A 19,322-nucleotide genomic window follows, 5' to 3' on the forward strand; every position below is an offset into this window, starting at 1 on the left:
ATAAGCGCAAAAACGACGAAGTTTCGCTTCTCAAATTCTATTTTTCTAAAATTTTCATTTTTAAAAATTATTATGAAACCCCTAATATATAAAACTTCAAAAAACATGTGTCTCTTACTGGCTCTGGATTCCACCGCCCTAACCCCACCGTCTTCGCCACCGCAGCTGTTCGCCGCCGGTAGCTTTTCACGGCAGTAAAGGTAAATTGTTCCTTCTCTATTTTCTTCTTCTTCTTGTTGTTGTTGTTTTTAGAAAGCATAAACATCAGACACTGAATCCAACATGAATTTTGTGAAAAAATAAATTCTGCAAATAGTTTAGCAATCCTTGAATAGTTCGAACTTTGAAATTCTGTTAATGATAGCTGTATTTGGAGTAAATATGAGTGAACTGAGAAGTTATTCTACTCTGTTTCTGAAAACATGGAGTTTTAACCTTCTATCATTTCAATAATTAAAAAGGGTACAATGGAATTTTTTTAAAATTTTCAACCAAAAAAGATATAAATTTCATTTGACTATGGAAGTTAATGGAAATGTTATATACTCAATAACAAAAATGCAGACCTTAACCCTATCTTGTGGAGGTAGAGTCTTTTTTTCGAAAGACCTCAGGTTTAAGTAAAACATATCAAAAGTAGATTTATAAGGAGAAAACACAAGTAATGAAGACATCAGAAATAATAGGGGAACATTCTAAAGCGTAGAGAGGAAATGATCAGTAATCACCATAAAATAAAATGATAACTAAAGCACGATTAACAATATGTAGTAGCAGAAATTGAGGGACCAAAAACTACGAGAAAATATATTATATCCTCATTTAAGCTTATACTGGAGTAATGGAAAGAAATTAATTGTTATTTTGTTGGTCGGCATATGTGTTTGCAGTTAAATTTTCTTATAGTTGCTCAATCAGTTTCTAACTACTTGTGCATTGTATTTTATTATTTCTAATGAGGCTACCTGTAGAAAATGTTCCAAAAATTAGTTTCCAAGGCCAAACAATGGGTAAATTGACAGGTTTGTTTTTCTCCCTATACACTGATTTAACAGAGAAAATCCCTCTGTTCCGCAGCTTCTAGACTGGTTTGTCTGGTATAGTAGAAGTTCCCGTGAATAAAGTTCAAATCCTGATAAGGTTTAAATCATGGAATAAAGTTCTAAGATTGCTTTGCGAATCCAGCTAACTTACCATAAGGAAGTTTTTGCCCCATCACCCACCTTTATGCTCAGATTATCACTGCATTTATTCCACTCCCTTCTAATAGTTTTCCATATACTGCATCCATATGTAGTCTTCACTTCTTTTGTTGTCCAGTGGTTCATCAAACCATATTTCTGTACCGTGTATGTCTTCCAGAGGTACCTGTCCTCATTACAGAATCTCCAGATCCATTTTGGGAGAAGACTCTAGTTATGGTATCTGATGTCTCAGGTTCAAATTCCAGCCGAGACAAAAACACTAGGCGATTTCTTCCCATATGTTCAAGTCTCGGTAGACAAAATTACATGGTTCCTGTTGTTGCTGGTGGGAGGTGGAATTAGTCGAGGTGCGTGCCTAAGCTGGTCGAATACCACGGTTATTAAAAGAACACGCCAAATAGTCATCTGCATAAGGCAAATGTGTGATCTCCATGCATTCACCTCTGTTAGTTTGAGATCCAAACCCCTTAATTCATCCATTAAAGTTGGCTTTTCTGATCATGTAATTTAACCCCTTCATGGCTAGTAAAAAAAAAAGAACACAAAGGATCTCTTTGTCTCAAACCCCTATTGGATTGAAAGGAACCTTCAGGACTTCCATTTATTAGGACAAAAAACATCACACTGGATATGCAACCCATGTTTCTAAGTGTTTATAAGGAAAGCCCAATTGACATGGTCATAGACCTTTTCAATATCCAGGCCTTTTCTATTTCACTCTAGAGTCCACCAACTTATTAGCAAGCAAAGCTGCATCCATAGTCTGTCTACCCTGCAAAAAGGTCACTTGATGCACATCCAGTAGTTTCTCCATGACAGTCTTCTGTCTTTCTGTGAGTAGCTTGGAAATGACCTCGTAAATTCCCCCTATTGAACTTATAGGTCTGAAATCTTTTAATTTTTGAGTTCCAAACTTCTTAGGTATTAGAGCTATTGAAGTAGCATTGAGAGACTTCTCAAAAATCTCATTCTAGTGGAAATTGTTAATTATTTGCAGAATGTGTACTATCCCTCATTATGAGGATACCTCCTTTGCTCCCTTCAGCCTCAAGAAGTCCACATCTCATCCATCTGCAAGCCCATTATTGTTTAGCATATGATTCCACATTGTTTGCCAATTTAGTTTCTTGGAAATAGTAAACATCAAACTAGTAGATAAAGCAAGAATACAACCCGTTTGGATTGACTTAAAAAAAATATATATTTTTTTATCTAATAAAAGTAGCTTTTAAGTTAAAAAAAAAAAAGTAGGGGGAGACCTACTTTTGGTTTTTAACTTATTTTAAGTTATATTTAACCTTTGCCAAACACTTCCCGAAGTAAAAAACTGACTTAAAAGTAGGTGTGACCAACTTTTAAGCCAATCCAAACATCCTCTAAGAGAAGTCCAAATTTAGTTCTTAGAGATTTTTTGCGCTTTTCGCCTTTGATAAAATTGTAGCTAGCAAAAATATACATCTTTGTTTAAGATTGTATATTTCTTCTGTTGCCTTAAAAAAATCTGCTATTCTTCAAGCCATGCAATCCACCAAATGGCTTGAGGAATGGTATTCTAAGTCTTTCGTGATTTTTTGCACAACCCCTCTTTGCCAACATTGTAGTGGCCTAAAAGTGATTTTTGGCATGGTCCAGACATGCCAAGATTGCCAACATCGTGCACCACAACTGACTTGTAACTTTACAATGCAAGAAGAGGTGTCCAACATCTTCAGAATGTTCTTCACCCAGTAGAAACCTTCTGCAAAGCTGAAATTTCCTCTTTTTGCGGTTGGAATGAGTGAGGCAAGCTTCCCTAGCCACAATCCAAAAAAGCAAAAGACCTTCAAAAGGGCCTTGCTGCCAGGTGTTTTTCCAAGGCCAAGAAACTGTTGTTGCTTGATACCAACAAGCTGTTGCAACTTCCGACTGTAAAGAAACCTTTGGGATGTTCCATCCTTCTGAAGAAGAGATTGTTAATTCATAGGAGAAAACATATGTTGCTTTAGGAAACCATTTCCCAATAATTGATCAATGGTCATATTGAGATAGACAAGAGAATGCCTATAATGTAGAGTGAAGTTTAGAACTTTTTTAGTTAAAGTTGGAGTTGAATATGCTTCATGCGTGTTTGAATTAGGTCTGCAATCGACACTTCATGAGTTTGATTGAATTTGGTAACCACATCTAAGATGTAGGTGCTAGTTACTAATTATAATATTAATTTTGATTCTTTTATTTTTGGCTTAAAGCTCAATCTCCTCAAAAAATTCTCTTTTCCAGATGGCAGAAAAGAATCATTTTTATACCTTTTCTTATTAGAGAGGTTACCATATGATAAACTATCGAAAAAATTAGGGTAAACTAATGTGATTATGACATTGTAAGGTAAGTACTTGAGATGGGGTGGATGCGACTTCGCTCAGTTAGTTTGGGTGGCATATGCTTCATCATTGTTTAAGTTAGGCCACCATATTTACACTACAATTGCCTTATAGGAAGATAATGTTAAGATAGTTAAGAATAGTTTTGATAAAATTTGGTAACTGAATCTAAGTTGCAACCGCTAATTAGTAAATTATTAATGTTGGTTCCTTCAGAAAACAATAACTGATGAGTCTTAACTCACAATAATTTCAATAACCTTTTTCTGTCATTGTCGGCCACCACTTGTAGATCATGCAAATTCGAACAAGATTTAATGTACATATATTGATAGTCTCATAAGTATTTTAATTTTCAGAATATTTTAACATGTTACTAGTTACATGCCTTTGTCTTTCAGGTTACTAAACATATATTATGGATGGTTACCTGCAAATATCTTTTAGTTGACTTGATAGTGTACAAAATTCCAGTCTTACGTACCCTGAGAGCTTCCCAACTCTTCTATATGCTCAGATACTAAAGATCTATGAAGCCACAGAGAGAGATTCAGAAAATCAGAATTACTGGTTTCTCTGAGAGCTTTTGAGTATCTTTTCAAGGTTTGTTGAATTCTCAGTTTTTTCTTTTTCAGGCCACCAGTTACATTTTTGAAGTAATGTATGTATGACATGCAAGTTTCTGTGTGCCTCTACACGCACAAAGAGGCACATTTTAAATTTTTTTTGTGTAGATTCTACTGCTTTACGTCTGCTCGTTTTTTGAATTTTTTAAGCATTTCATCTTTTGAACTATATCAAATTCATTGATGGATTTTGACTTCTCTAATGTATGGAAATTTTCTATTGGAAACTGTAGAGAAAGAAATGGCATAAAAAAATTGAATCTAGGATTCTAAGTGAGTGGGTGTAAATTCTGCTGCACCAAGTCTTCATCTGTGGTAAGGGATACACAAGTTAGTACCATTGTCGTAAAGGTACGATCAACCCCTGATAGCAAAGCATGTTTGTCAGGGAAGCATGTTCCAATTTATATGGTACAGTTTGAACTTTGAGATTGGTTTTTTAAATTGTGATCATAAATTTGGACATGAAATCTTTGAAGTTTTGTTGAAATCAAATTTACATATTTGGAAATTGTGTAAAAAGTACTAAAAGTCATAATAATTGATAATTCAAAATATTTAAAAGGCGTATGAAAAAATAACAGTAAAAACTCATTTGACTCTCGAAATTCGGAAGGTGCCACATAAATTGGGACAAAGGAGTATTTTTTTTTTCATTTCCTTTTTGTCCCAATGATATGGGATTTCGGACTCAGCTGTTTGTTTATTTCTTTTTATTTGAATTTCCTTCTGAAACATCGGAAGAGTTAGGATACGATCACATTATATTGCTAAAAGCTCATTAAACAATTTTATATAAAAATGAAGAATTTCTTATCATAAATGAAGTGAATGCATGTCTGGTCTAATGGACTTCTTGTGCTTTTTTTTTTGGTTCTCTTTCATGAAGCTATGGCCTGCAAGGATGAACATAAGGAAAATGAGGCAGTCGAGGAACCCTCAGAAATTCCCGGAGTCGAAAAATCGATCAACCCAGTGGGTGAAAGTTCTGTTGTCTTGCCGCGTGTTGTGCGTATTTACATGCCAGACAGTGACGCCACAGACTCATCTAGTGACGAGGAGGAAAAGCTTCAAGGAGAGAAGTCCAAGAGACATGAAAGGACGTGTATAAAGGAAATCATCATTGAGAATGGAAAGACCAGGGTCATTTCAAAGAAGATGTCCAAAGAGAAGAAAGATATAAAGTTGTTCCAAAATAATGCGAAGAAGTACAAAGGAGTTAGACAACGGAGATGGGGAAAATGGGCAGCAGAGATCCGAGACACAAAAAACAAAACTCGACTTTGGCTGGGCACTTTTGACACTGCTGAAGAAGCTGCTTTGGCTTATGATAAGGCAGCCATTGAAATAAGAGGTACTAAAACTTTCTTAGAGTGAGCAGTTTTGTTTCTGTTTGTTTATTTCCTTTTTATTTGAATTTCCTTCTAAAAATTTCTGAAGAGACGGTACGATCACCTCATATTGATAAAAGTTCATTTAACAACAATACATAAAACTAAAGAAAGAATTTCTAATCATATATGAAGTGTATGCATGTCCGGTCTGATGGACTTTTCCTTGCTTTATCCTTTTCTTTGCATGAAGCAATGGCCTCCAAGAAAGAGCTTCAGGTAAAAGAGGGAGTCAAAGAACCCTCCGCAATTGACGTAGTCGAAAAATCCATCAATCAAGTGGGCGAAATTTCCCAAGTCTTTCCGCATCTTGTACGTATTCACGTGCCGGACCATGACACAACGGACTCGTCTAGTGACGAGGGGGAGAAGGATGAAGAAGAGAAGTCCGAGACACATGAAAGGACGTGTGTAAAGGAAATCATCATCGAGAATGGAAAGACCAAGGTCATTTCAAAGAAGAAGTCCAAAGAGAAGAAAGATTTAAATCTCATGCAAGAAGATGTGAACAAGTACAGGGGAGTTAGACGGCGAAAATGGGGCAAGTGGGCAGCAGAGATTCGAGATACAAGAAAGAAAACTCGGCTTTGGTTGGGAACTTTTGACACTGCTTTAGAAGCTGCTTTGGCTTATGACAAGGCAGCCATTGAAATAAGAGGTGCTAATGCTTTGACAAACATCCTCAAGCCACCAGCGAAGAAAAACAACCCCATCAAGATCAACTTCATCGTGCCACCACTAAAAAGACAGAAGACGGATCCATAGGTTAGTTAAACTTGATTGGTTCAACCTTCCATAGGCGGATCCATTGCACCTTTGAAATTATGAGGTTCAAAAGTTAATACCTGTTGAACTTTTAGTAGTTTTTCACATATACATCTATGTACCATGTGAAGAATTCTAGGTTCATTTGAACCCGTTAACGGTTAAACTAAAGCTGCATCCGCTTCTGAAGGGGGAGATCTACTTGTTTTAGCCACCATCTTTACCCACAGATGATGCCAGGGATTTGAAACTGCTTTACTATTTTGCTGTACATTATCATTAGTGTTAAACTTGGTTAGTTCCCAACTTACTGGGATGTTCTTAAAGCATGTACAGTGGTATTTTAATGCTTTACTGCATGTTTTTGATATAGAGGAAACTGTTGCTTCCTTTTGTTGACTGGGCTTATACTTCCAGTTTCTCTTTTTTTTTACCGTTCATTTCGATACTTGAACGTTGTTACTGCATCGAGGGAAACAGTAACCTAGTTATACATATCGATAATAAAAGTCATGCATGAAACGCGTAACGAGTAGCATGTATGACTTGAGAAATGTGATAGTTACGTGATCATATGTGAAATTTACTCCGTATTGATACTACAATTGCTTTACATAGGAAAGTAATTATGCTAAGAGAAGTTTGATAAAATTTGGTAAGAAAATCTAAGTTGCAAGTGTTATTTAGTAATGGAAAAAGGCTTAAATATGCCATTGCATTTTAAGAGGCGACTTATTTATGCCATCCGTTAAAAGTTTGGCTCATTTATGTTATTTCCGTTTGAGAAAAAGCTCATTCATGTCATTATTTGTTAATTGAAATGCCATAGATGATCCAAACTATTAACGGATGCATAGATGAGCCTTTTCTCAAAGTTCAGTGGCATATTTTAGCCTTTGTTCATTTAAAAAATAATTTAATTAATGATGTGACTAAATCATAATTGACCATGTGTAAAAAATGGTTTTGCGAGATTGAAACTGTTTTCCGTTAATAAATAATGACATGAATGAGCATTTTCTCAAATGAAAATGACATAGATGAGCCAAACTTTTAACGGATGACATAGATGAGTCTTTTTTAAAAGTTCAATGACATATTTATGACTATTTAATGAATTATTAATGTTGATTTCTTTTTTTTAGTCCACATATATGATAATCGATAAGAATGACAAGTGATAAAATAAAAATAAATTGAAGTATAAAAGTTTAATTATTTGCATTTTAATTTCTTATCATTTCTGTATTGCGATGATTGCTAAAGTTTGAATTATATAAATAACCATTAAAAGGCAAAAGATTTAAAGACAAGACAAAAGATCAAAACTACTGATTTGTCTGAGAGCTTTCGCGCGAGTTTCTTTTCAAGGTATGCTCAAATCTGAGTTTCTTTAACTTTTATGGATCACCAGTTATATTTTTGAAGTTATCTATGTGTGACATGTGAATTTTTGTGGCAGAGATATACTTTTCACTTTTACACATAAGAGATTAGAAAATGACATTTTTTAAAATTCAAATTGTAAGTAAACAAAGAGATTTCATTTCCTTGTTTCTTTGTGTGCTTCTACAAACACATTTTAAAACTTATATATGTGTAGATTTTACTGCTTTAGGTTTTTTTTTTTTTTTTTTTGTAGATTTTATTGATTGAACTATACAAAATTCATTGATGGATTTATGACATCCTTATCGTGTGAAAAGTTTTCTATTTGAAACTCTAGAGAAATAACTTAACAAAAGAAAAATCTAGGATTTTAAGTGAGTTTGAGAGAAATGATTTTCTAGTTCTTTGAACGACGAATATATAATTTAAGTCGGTGAGTGTAAACATTTGAATATTGAGATCTCTCACCCTAGTATAATTTGAATAGAAGAAAATGATCATTTTAAATCTCTTTATGTTTATAAATGAAGATCTCTTGTGTGTACGGACAAAAATTTCTTGTAAAGCCATAAAACTAAACTAAAAAAAATCATTTTTAATGCTATTGTTTAAGACTACAAGATTTAAAAGTCTTCTATATTTTCTTAAATTTTGTTTCAAATCAAAATTAGAATAAACAAATGAAAGAATTTTCTATCATAAATGAAGTGTATTCATGTCTGTCTGATGGACATTTTGTGCTTCTTTTTTGGCCAAACACATATGCAGACCCTTAAACTTATCCCTAAATTTTATTTTGGCACTCCAACTCAACCTTGTTCCATGTTAATCCTTCAACTCCAATTTTTATGTTCCATTTTGGCACGTCTTTCCAAAGAATCAACAAAGTGGGATGTGTGTACTTCACATGCCATTATTATGTTAAAAAATAATGGATGAACATCATTTTTTTAAAAATATTTTTTTTAGAGTTTCTGTACATTATTGTGTGAAAAAATAATCGGTGAAAGTGTGTTGGTTTTTTTTTTTAAAAACAATTAGTTAATTTAAATAACATCACATATATTTTTTTTCATATCTAGTCTACTTGGAATAACTCAAATATTAGCTTTCTAATTTTTCATTCAACTAAATATGAGTAAAAAAAAACTTATGTTCATTGCTAATTAATAACACTACAAAAAAATGTTGAAACTCGATAGGCTTCGTTGGGTTGTCATTGATTTTTTTAAGAAAGAAAATTGACGCACTTTCGTCGTTTATTTTTCACGCAAAAATATAGGTCAACTCTTAAAAAGAAATTGTTACTTTTTTTATTAAAAAAACAATGATAATCCGTCAGTTTTAATTTTTAACAATAATTAATATATGATCATCGATTTTTAAAATGCAAAATTGCAGTTGAATAACATATATGGAAATAAAGAAATCATAAAATTAGTATTTTGTGTTAAATGGTACATAAAAGAAATAGAGTTGAAGGGTAATCTTTTATTATTTTTTTGAAAAATACTTTTTTTTTTTGGTCTTTCACTCTCTTAGAGAATGTGTGATGCACACTCTCTGCCACATCACTTAGAAGTGTCAAAATGGAACATAAAAATTAGAGTTGAAGGGTTAAAATGGAACAAGGTTGAGTTGAAGTGTCAAAATGAAATTTAGGAACAAGTTTAAGGGTCTGCATATGTGTTTGGCCTTCTTTTTTTGTTCTCTTTTCATGAAGCTATGACCTCCAAAGACGAGCTTAAGAAAAATGAGGCAATCGAAAAATCCTCAGAAATTATTATAGTAAAAGAAATCCACCAAACAAGTGGGCAAAAGTTCTGTTGTCTTGCCGCATGTCGTACATATTTACATGCTAGACAATAACGCTATAGATTCGTCTAAAGAAAATCTTCAAGGAGAGCAGTCCAAGCGATAGGAAAGGATATGTAAAGAAATCATCATTAAAAATGGAAAGACTAAGGTCTTTTCAAAGAGGATGCCTTCCGAAGAGAAGAAAGATACAAAACTACTCCCAAAAAAATGTAAAAAAGTACTAAGGAGTTGGACGGAGAGAATGGGGAGGTGGGGAGCAAAGATTCAACATGGAAGAAAGAATGCTCGATGTGGTTGAGAATTTTTGACACTGCTATAGAAGTTGCTTTGGCTTATGGCAATATATCCATTGAAATAAGAGGTGCTAATGCTTTGACAAAATTCTCGAGCCACCATCAAAGGAATCAACCCTATCAAGATTGTGCCACCACTAAGGAAGACAAAAGACAGATTCATATTTTTGTTAAACTTGTTTGGTTCAACTGTTCATAGGTAGATTCATTGCGCTTTTGTAATTATGAGTTCAAAAATCAATATTTATTGATAATTTTTTAATAGTTGGAGGACATGACTATAAATAAGAAGGTTTCATTAGGTAGGAGAGGCAGGGGGCTAGCCCCTTATCTTCTTCCTCTTATTAGTAGAAGTATTTAGTAATTACATATAATTTTTTTCATTCTTCAAGGTTGTTGTAAGATCCTTCAGGATACTGCTTTAAGTTTATGTAATGTAAGTACTACATGAACTGAGGGAGAAAAAAATAATACTAGGCTCAGTTTCTTGCCTTTTACTCATTTGAATATGATTTAGCAAATTATTAATGTTAATTCCAAGTCTACATGTATGATAAGAAGGACAAGTGAAAAATGGAAATAAATTCAAGAACAAAGAATTTATAATTTGTATTTTAATTTCTTACTGTTTTTTATATATATATATATATAAATGACCATCAAAATGTAAAAGATTTAAAGCCAAGACTATTTAGTAAATTGTTAATGTTGATTCCTTTTTAATTAGTCCACATATATGATAAAAATGATAAGTGAAAATGAAAATAAATACAAGTACAAAGAATTAATTATTTGTATTTTAATTTCTTATACATAGCGACGATTGCTAAAGTTTAAATTATATAAATGACCATCAAAGTGTAAGAAATTTAAAGACAAGTCTATTTAGTAAATTATTGATGTTGATTCCTTTTTTATTAGTCCACATATATGATAAGAATGACAAGTCAAGTACAAGATTTGATGATTTGTATTTTAATTTCTTATCATTTCTATATAGTGACGATGGCTAAAGTTTAAATTATATAAATGATCATCAAAATGTAAAAGATTTAAAGGCAAGACTATTTAGTAAATTATTAATGTTGATTCATTTTTTATTAGTCCACATATATGATAAGAATGACAAGTGAAAATGAAAATAAATTCAAATACAAAGAATTAATCATTTGTCTTTTAATTTCTTACCATTTCTATATAGTGATGATTGCAAAAGTGTGAATTATATAAATGACAATCAAAATATAAAAAATTTAAAGGCAAGACTATTTAGTAAATTATTAATGTTGATTCCTTTTTTGTTAGTCCACATATATGATACGAATGACAAGTGAAAATAAATTCAAATACAAAGAATTAGCATTTGTATTTTAAATTCTTACCATTTCTATATAGTGACGATTGCTAAAGTTTGAACTATATAAATGACAATCAAAATGTAAAAGATTTAAAGGCAAGACAAAAGATCAGAGAATTACTAATTTGTTTTAGAGCTTTTGAGTTTTATTTTTCAAGGTATGTTCTATTCTTAGCTTCTTTATCTTTTCTGGACCATCGGTTACATTTTTAAAGTAATCTATATATGACACGTGAGTTTCTGTGGCGGAGATTTCTAGTCCTTTACATATACGTATTCATATTTTACATGTAAGAGATTGAAAATGACATTTTTCAATCAAAATTGAAAGAAGACAAAATATTTCATTTCTTCGTTTCTCTGTGTGCTTGGACAAGCACATTTTAAACTTATATACGTGCAGATTCTATAGCTTTAAGTTTGATTTTTTTTCCTGAAGATTTTATCTTTTGAACTAATTGAAATTCATTGATGGATTTATGACATTCTTATTGTGTGAGGAATTTTCTATTTGAAACTCTAGAGAAATAACTTACAAAAGAAAAAAAACTAAGATTTTAAGTAAGTTTGAGAGAAATGATTTTCTATTTTCTTTAATAAGAATATAGAATTTAAGTGAGTGGATGTAAATATCTAAAGAAATGAGATCTCTCACTTTATTACAAAATGAATAGTGGAAAAAGATCATTTTAGATCTCTTATGTGTTAAAAAGAAGATCTCTTGTAAAACCATAAAACTAAAAAAAGTTTGTTAAGGGCTAACAACCATTTTTAGTAAATTCTGCAATCTTCATTTATGACAAGAGATGCAAAATTTAGGGACAAATGATTTTCTAGCCTCTGTTTCAATTTGTTTGTCTTACTGTTCTTTTTAATCTGCTTAAAAAGGATGTCTTTTCCCTTATTGACAACTCTTAAATTCTAACTGTCCAAGTGATATCTTTAAGATCTCACAAAATTGAATGACATTTTGTTATATTCTACATAACTTAGGTTTAAGACAACAAAATTTAAAAATCTTCTTATTTTTTTAAATTTCATGCCAAGTCAAAATAAGAACAAACAAATGAAAGAATTTCCTATTATAAATAAAGTGTATGCATGTGTAGTCTGATGGATATTTTGTGCTTATTTTTTTGTTTTCTTTTAATGAAGCTATGACCACCAAGGATGAGCTTAAGAAAAATGAGGCAGTCGAAAAATCCTCAAAAATTGTCAGAGTAAAAAAGTTCACCAAACAATTGGGCAAAAGTTCTATTATCATGCCGCGTGTTGTACGTATTTACATGCATGATAATGACGCTACAGACTCATCTAGTGATGATGAGGAAAATCTTCAAGGAGAGAATTCCAAGCGACATAAAATAATATGTAACGAAATCATCATTGAAAAGGAAAAGACCAAGGTCTTTTCAAAAAGGACGTCATCCAAAGAGAAGAAAGATGCAAAACTACTCCCAGAAAATGTAAAGAAGTACAAGGGAGTTAGACAGCGAGAATCGGGAAGGTGGGCAGCAGAGATTCAATATGGAAGAAAGAATGCTCGACGTTGGTTGGGAACTTTTGATACCGCCAGAGAAGTTGCTTTGGCTTATGACAAGGCAGCCATCGAAATAAGAGGTGCTAACGCTTTGACAAACATTCTCGAGCCACCAACGAAGGAATCAACCCCATCAATATCGTGCCACCAATAAGGATGACAAAAGGCAGATCCATATTTTAGTTAAACTTGATTGGTTCAAATTTTCTTAGGCAGATTCACCGCATTTTTGTAATTATGAGTTCAAAAGTTAATATTTGTTGAACTTTTAGTAGTTGAAGGACATGACTGTAAATAAGAAGGATTCGTTAGGTAGGAGAGACAGAGGGCTAGCCCTGTATCTTTTCCCCCTTATTAGTAGAAGTATTTAGTTAGTGCATATAGTTTTTTTATTATTCAAGGTGTTTTTACAATCTGTTGCTTCATTTTGTTTTGTATCTTAATAAATTACAATCATTTTTTTCTTATGGTAATTCCCTTTAAATAATAGCTTCTCTTTTGAGCCAAGGGTCATCAGATATAATCTCTCTTTTCCACAAAATTTGGAGTAAGGTCTGTGTAATGTAAGTACTACATGAATTGAGGATTTATGGGAAAATGCATAAGTACCCCCCAATCTATGTCCGAAATTTCAGAGACACACTTATACTATACTAAGGTCTCATTACCCCCAAACTTATTTTATAAATAATATTCTACCCCTTTTCGGCCTACATGACACTATCAACCAGATAGCTTGAAAAAATTGTCAACACGGGCTGGGCCTAGAAGATAGTGCCACGTAGGCAGAAAAGGGGTAGGAAATTATTTATAAAATAAGGTGGGAGGGGGGGGGGGAGGTAATAGGACCTTAGTATAGTATAAGTGTGTCTCAGAGATTTCAGACATAGGTTAGGGGGTACTTATGGATTTTCAAAAAAAATAAAAATACTAGGCACAATTTCATTCTTTCCACTCTTTTTGAATGTGATTTTTGGTAGCTGATCTTCGACTTTTATATTGTTTTTTGCATATTTTTAAGTGGCTATGTCTCATAAGATTCTTTTTAATGAAAAAGTAGTAAAATGTGCACCATTTAGTTAAATAACTTTTTTTGTGAAAAAAGTGATAGTTGCGTGATTATATGTAAAATTTAACCCTGTATTGATACTACAATTGCCTTATTATATATATATATATAAAAGTTAAGTTTGATAAAAATTGATAACCAAATCTAAGTTACATTTGCTATTTAGTAAATTATTGTTGATTCTTTTTTCTTTTTTTTTATTGATCCACATAAATGATGACATGTGAAAAATGGAAAGTTCTTATAATGAAACAAATTCAAGTACAAAGAATTAGTTATTTATATTTAAAAAAATGTCTAACGATTTATATATAGTGATGATTGCTAAAGTTTGGCAAATGATTTAGAGGCAAGTGGAAAGATCAGAGTTACTAGTTTGTGTGAGAGCTTTTGAGTTTCTTTTCAAGATATGCTCAATTCTTAGCATTTTTATTTTTTTCGGGCTATCAGTTATATTTTTGACGTAATTATTTGTGTTTGACATGTGAGTTTTTATGGCAGAAAAATAAGTTTAATTTTTACATAAAAAAAGTTTGAATTGTTTTTATTCAAATTATAAAAAGAGAAGAGATTACATTTACCTATTTCTATGTGTGCTTGTACGAGCATATTTTAAGACTTTTGTATGTGTATATTCTATTGCTTTAGGTCTTCTCGTCTCTGAGCTTTTTATTTTTTGAGCTATATGAAATTCATTGTCCTGAATATGTGAAAGTTTTCTATTTAAAATTCGAAACTCTAGAGAAATGACATAACAAAAGCGAAGCAAGGATTTTAAGTTGGATATGAGATCTCCTGCTTTTCATAATTTGAATAGAAGAAAATAATTTTTCAGATTTTTTAGATATAAAAATTTAAAACATGTATGTAAAAATTGTGCCTAGAACTTGTTTTGACTTTCAAAATTTTGAATGTATCACATAAATGGAGTGTATGTGTAGCGACCCTCTCGGTCGTTATGAGGGAACCTTTAGTGAAAGAAAATGAGGGAGAAAAGTTTTGGTCTGAAGAGTTGTAAATTTAAGGTTAGGCTACGGTTGGACGAATTCTGAGTGAGGGAAGGTGTAGGGTGATCTAGGAAAAGAACTGGGGGAAACGTCTAAGTATAGTATAATTTCCTTGATGCTAATAAATTAAGGAGTCCATAGGGCTTTACGAAAATGAGTTTGGATAAGCTAAATATGTATGATTTTCTTAGTTCAAATTGTAAGAAGACAAAAGATCTCATTTCTTCATTTCTTTGTGTGCTTCTACAAGCACATTTAAAAACTTATGTATGTGTAGATTCTACTGTTTTAGGTTTGATTTTTTTGTTTGAAGAGTTTATCTTTTGAATTGTATGAAATTCATTGATGGATTTATGACATTCTAATTGTGTGAAAAATTTTCTATTTGAAACTCTAGAGAAATAACTTAACAAAAGAAAAATCTAGGATTTTAAGCGAGTTTAGGAGAAATGGTTTTCTAGTTCTTTATAAGAATATATAATATAAGTGAGTGGGTATAAACATTCGAAGAAGTGAGATCTCTCACCCTATTACAATTTGAATAAAATAAAATGACCATTTTAAATCTCTTATATGTAAAAGTGAAGGTATCTTATGTATAAAGACGAAGATCTCTTATAAAGTCATAAAACTAAAAAAGTTTTTTAAGGGCTAAAACAGACTCATTTTAAATAAATTATGTAGTCTTTATTTGTGATTAGGGATACAAAATTTAGGGACAAATGATTTTTTAGCCTCTATTTTAATTTATTTGTCTTACTGTCCTTTTTAATCTGTTTAAAAGAGATGTTTATTGCCTTTTTGACAACTCTTTAATTATAACTTTCCACGTGATATCTTTAAGAACTCACAAAATTAAATGACATTTCGTTATATTCTACGTACCTTAGGTTTAAGACTATAAGATTCAAAATTCTTCTTTATTTTCTTAAATTCTGTGCCAAATCAAAATTAGAACAAATAAATGAACATAAATGAAGTGTATGCATGTCTGGTCTGATGGAATTTTCGTTCTTTTTTTTTTGTTCTCTTTTCCTGAAGCAATGACCTCCAAGGATGAGCTTAAAAGAAATGCGGCAGTCAAAAAATCTTCAAAAATTGTTAGGGTAAAAAAATCTTGTACGTATTTACATGCTGGATAGTAATGCCACAGACTCATCTAGTGATGATGAGGAAAATCTTCAATGAGAGAAGTCCAAGCGACGTAAAAAAATATTTCACGAAATCATCATTGAAAAGGGAAAGACCAAGGTCTTTTAAAAAAGAACGTCGTCCAAAGAGAAGAAAGATACCAAACTACTCCCTGAAAATGTAAAGAAGTACAGGGGAGTTAGATGGCGAGAATCGGGAAGGTGGGGAGCAGAGATTCAAGATGGAAGAAAGAATGTTCAACGTTGGTTGGGAACTTTTGATACTGCTATAGAAGCTGCTTTCGCATATGACAAGACAACCATTGAAATAAGAGGTTCTAATGCTTTGACAAGCATTCTCTGTAAGAATTATTATTTATTTACTATTAATTATTTCTTACTTATGGCCCAAGTTTACTTGGAATCAAAGTAATACCATAAATAATATTTAATAAGGAATAGATCTCGTCCGTACATTGGTTACTTGATGGACGTACCAGATTAAGTCATAACCTCTATAAATTGGTCCTCCCTCCACCCATTAGGGTTACCACATATTCTCTATATTAATTCCATCGCTGACGGTTGTGGTAACATAAAGTTAGGGTAAGGAGGTAGAAACCAATTTACGACTAATGCTTCCGCTTCTCTCTATGATGATGTCTTCCTCATCAGGTATGTTCCCTAACATTCTCTATGTAAGATTATCATGTTCAAGATCTTGAAAGTAATTAATTTTACATGTGGCATCAGAGCCTAGATTGTTTGAACGGATAATCTTCGTATATAAAATAAATAAAATTATGTATTTGTCGTATAGTGCTTGATTGCATGTATTGGTGACGGAACTTCCCAGTGATTCTTTATAGAAATTATTGTCATATGTATCAAAGATCTACTGATTTATTGAAATAATGGAAAACCATTAATTATTAATTATGTATGCAACAATTTTTTTCATAAGACCAGTATTATTATTAAAATATGTTTGAAGTAGATCTCTTTCCTCCGACCCATTATAATTTATAGGGAAAGCAAAAGTTGCACTATCCAATATTAGTCCATAACTGATTTAGCAAGTTTCTGTGGAAAACTCGCAAGTTAATTTAATGTAATGGTTATGCTTTGTTTTAGATTGTGCAATAAATTAAAGTGATCGTTATACTAAACAATAAATATTACGTGTGTACTTTGTGCAAATTAGTTTGTTAGTCACCAAAGTGGCCAAACTAGAGAAATTAATGTTTACACATATCATGTTTATGATCACTTGATGCATGTATCATGTTTCTATAGTTNCTTCCACTTTTATAGCCCTATCTTACTGAAATGGAAATGTAACAATCCATATTGTTTTTGCATATTGTGAAGTGGCTGCGTATTTGGATTAAAGGAGATCTTTTTAGTTAATGACTTATAGGACTCTTTTTTGATGAAAAGGTAGTAGAGTGAAACTGCTGGATCAACGTAGATTATATCGTAGTGGGTTTAAATCTTTTTTACAAAATATTTTTATTTTTATACGTAAGAGATTGAAAATGATATTTATTAATTCGAATTATAAGAGGACAAGAGATCTCATTTCTTCGTTTCTCTGCTTCTACAAACACATTCAAAAGCTTATATATATAGATTCTATTGCTTTAAATTTGATTTTTTTTGTTGAAGATTTTATCTTTTGAACTATTTGAAATTCATTAATGGATTTATGACATCCTTAATGTGTGGAAAATTTCCTATTTGAAACTCTAGAGAAATAACTTATAAAAGAAAAATCTAGGATTTTAAGTAAGTTTGAGAGGAATGATTTTCAAGTTATTTCTATAAGAATATAAAATTTAATTGAGTGGATGTAAAAATTCAAAGAGATGAGATTTGTCACCCTATTATAATTTAAATAGAAGAAAATGAACATTTTAGATCTCTTATGTATAAAAAAAAAGATTATTTTCTGAGTAATAATTAAAAAAAAGAAGATAAGTCTTTCACTATATTAGTATATATTATATTTTATATTTTATTAAGTTGAATAATATTTTTAGTAAAAATAGTCAATATTTTTATGTAGATTAAAATTTAAAGCAATCATTTTATAAAACAATAATAAAATTTAATTATTTGAATGATCTTATTAAAAAAAGTACATCATTTTTCATATATATATATTTTGGTTAAATTTTGGACCCAAGGTCCATCTTATTAAAATACCCGAAATGGGCCACTCTTACATAACACACGGATCCTGATCGACCCAAAGTAACCAGACCAGGTCCTTTTAAAAAGAAAAAAAAACCCCTAAGACGGGTTTCCCAAATGGTTTGTCTCTACCATTTTCCTCTTCCCCTTTCCTCCTTGGCGTTATGTGTAAGTGTGCTGCGCCCTTCCATTATTTCATCTTGATTTCCTTTTGTGCTAACTATGACCCCCTGTTCCTGTAGTTGAAGCCGAAAACGAGAAAAAATCTCCTGAGCTTCATTCTCAAGATTTCCTAGCTGAGTGCTTACAATAAAATCAGATTTGGCACCTTTACTCTCACCTTTTGTTGGTCCCCGTATCACTCCTTGCTATTTGTCATAGCTTAGTCTTAGGATTGATTCCCCTACAACTCTTTTGCACCCATTAATTGTAGTATATAATTTGTAGATATAGTTGTGGAGCTCAGTGTCTTCATTGTAACTAAGCATGTCCGTTATTGTCAATATTGATTCTCCTTGTTTTGATACGAACATATGGGATCTGATGCTTGTCTATATTAAGAATCTTTCTTCCCATGCTTGGTAACTAGTTAAAATTTAGAAATACCTTTTTATCCTCTTTGTTAATTGCTGAACTTGCTACATAGTCTGCTAGCTGATTTGCTTCTCTGAATATATGTTGCACTTTGCACATTGATTTGAGTAACCATATGATGTATTTCCTCCATTTTTCCCGCTAATTCCCATGGAATTCTCCAATTCATTGTAATCATATTGTTTAAAACTAATGAATCCGTCTCCAACTGAACATAGTTAAAACTTTGCCTGATGGAATAAGACAGCTTCCCATACTGCTCGTACCTCCGCCTCCATGTTAGTGGCGTCCCCTATATTCTGTGCTTCTGCATACAACGGATCTCCACTTCTATTTCTTATACAAAAACCAAACGCACTAGGCTTGGGTTGCCTTTACTAGCTTCATCAGTGTTGCAAGTAATCCAACCCTCTCTTGGCACCTTCCATCTTACTAGAAGATAATGTATGGTGGGCTTGTATTTCTGCAGTGAATCAACCATTCCAGACCATTGATGTGACACCCTTTTAATCCATGGAAATTTGACCCTTATCAAACGATGTGTTGCCAATTGACATTGATAATACATATATCCGTAGGTAG

The 19,322-nt window shown here is 32.0% G+C and overlaps 1 protein-coding gene and 2 pseudogenes across 3 annotated transcripts; all 3 read left to right on the forward strand.

The window, feature by feature from the left end:
- The first annotated feature begins 82 nt into the window (after positions 1–82).
- LOC125863446 (ethylene-responsive transcription factor ERF118-like) lies at positions 83–6,673 on the forward strand. Of its 3 annotated transcripts, none has more exons than XM_049543644.1 (4): positions 83–200; positions 4,040–4,168; positions 5,081–5,545; positions 5,776–6,673. In XM_049543644.1, exons 3-4 carry the CDS (start codon positions 5,083–5,085, stop codon positions 6,345–6,347), a joined length of 1,035 nt encoding a protein of 344 aa, XP_049399601.1. In that variant the 5' UTR covers positions 83–200; positions 4,040–4,168; positions 5,081–5,082; the 3' UTR covers positions 6,348–6,673. The 3 variants fall into 3 exon arrangements, with proteins under 3 accessions (XP_049399601.1, XP_049399600.1, XP_049399602.1); XM_049543643.1 differs by having other exon boundaries at positions 89–200; positions 3,967–4,168; XM_049543645.1 differs by having other exon boundaries at positions 96–200; positions 4,083–4,168.
- Positions 6,674–8,459: 1,786 nt separating this feature from the next.
- LOC125859048 (ethylene-responsive transcription factor CRF1-like) lies at positions 8,460–9,988 on the forward strand (annotated as a pseudogene).
- Positions 9,989–12,361: 2,373 nt separating this feature from the next.
- LOC125859059 (ethylene-responsive transcription factor CRF2-like) lies at positions 12,362–18,459 on the forward strand (annotated as a pseudogene).
- Positions 18,460–19,322: the final 863 nt, after the last annotated feature.

The sequence above is a fragment of the Solanum stenotomum genome, chromosome 1 (genome assembly GCF_019186545.1).
Source record: "Solanum stenotomum isolate F172 chromosome 1, ASM1918654v1, whole genome shotgun sequence".
Lineage (NCBI taxonomy): Eukaryota > Viridiplantae > Streptophyta > Magnoliopsida > Solanales > Solanaceae > Solanum > Solanum stenotomum.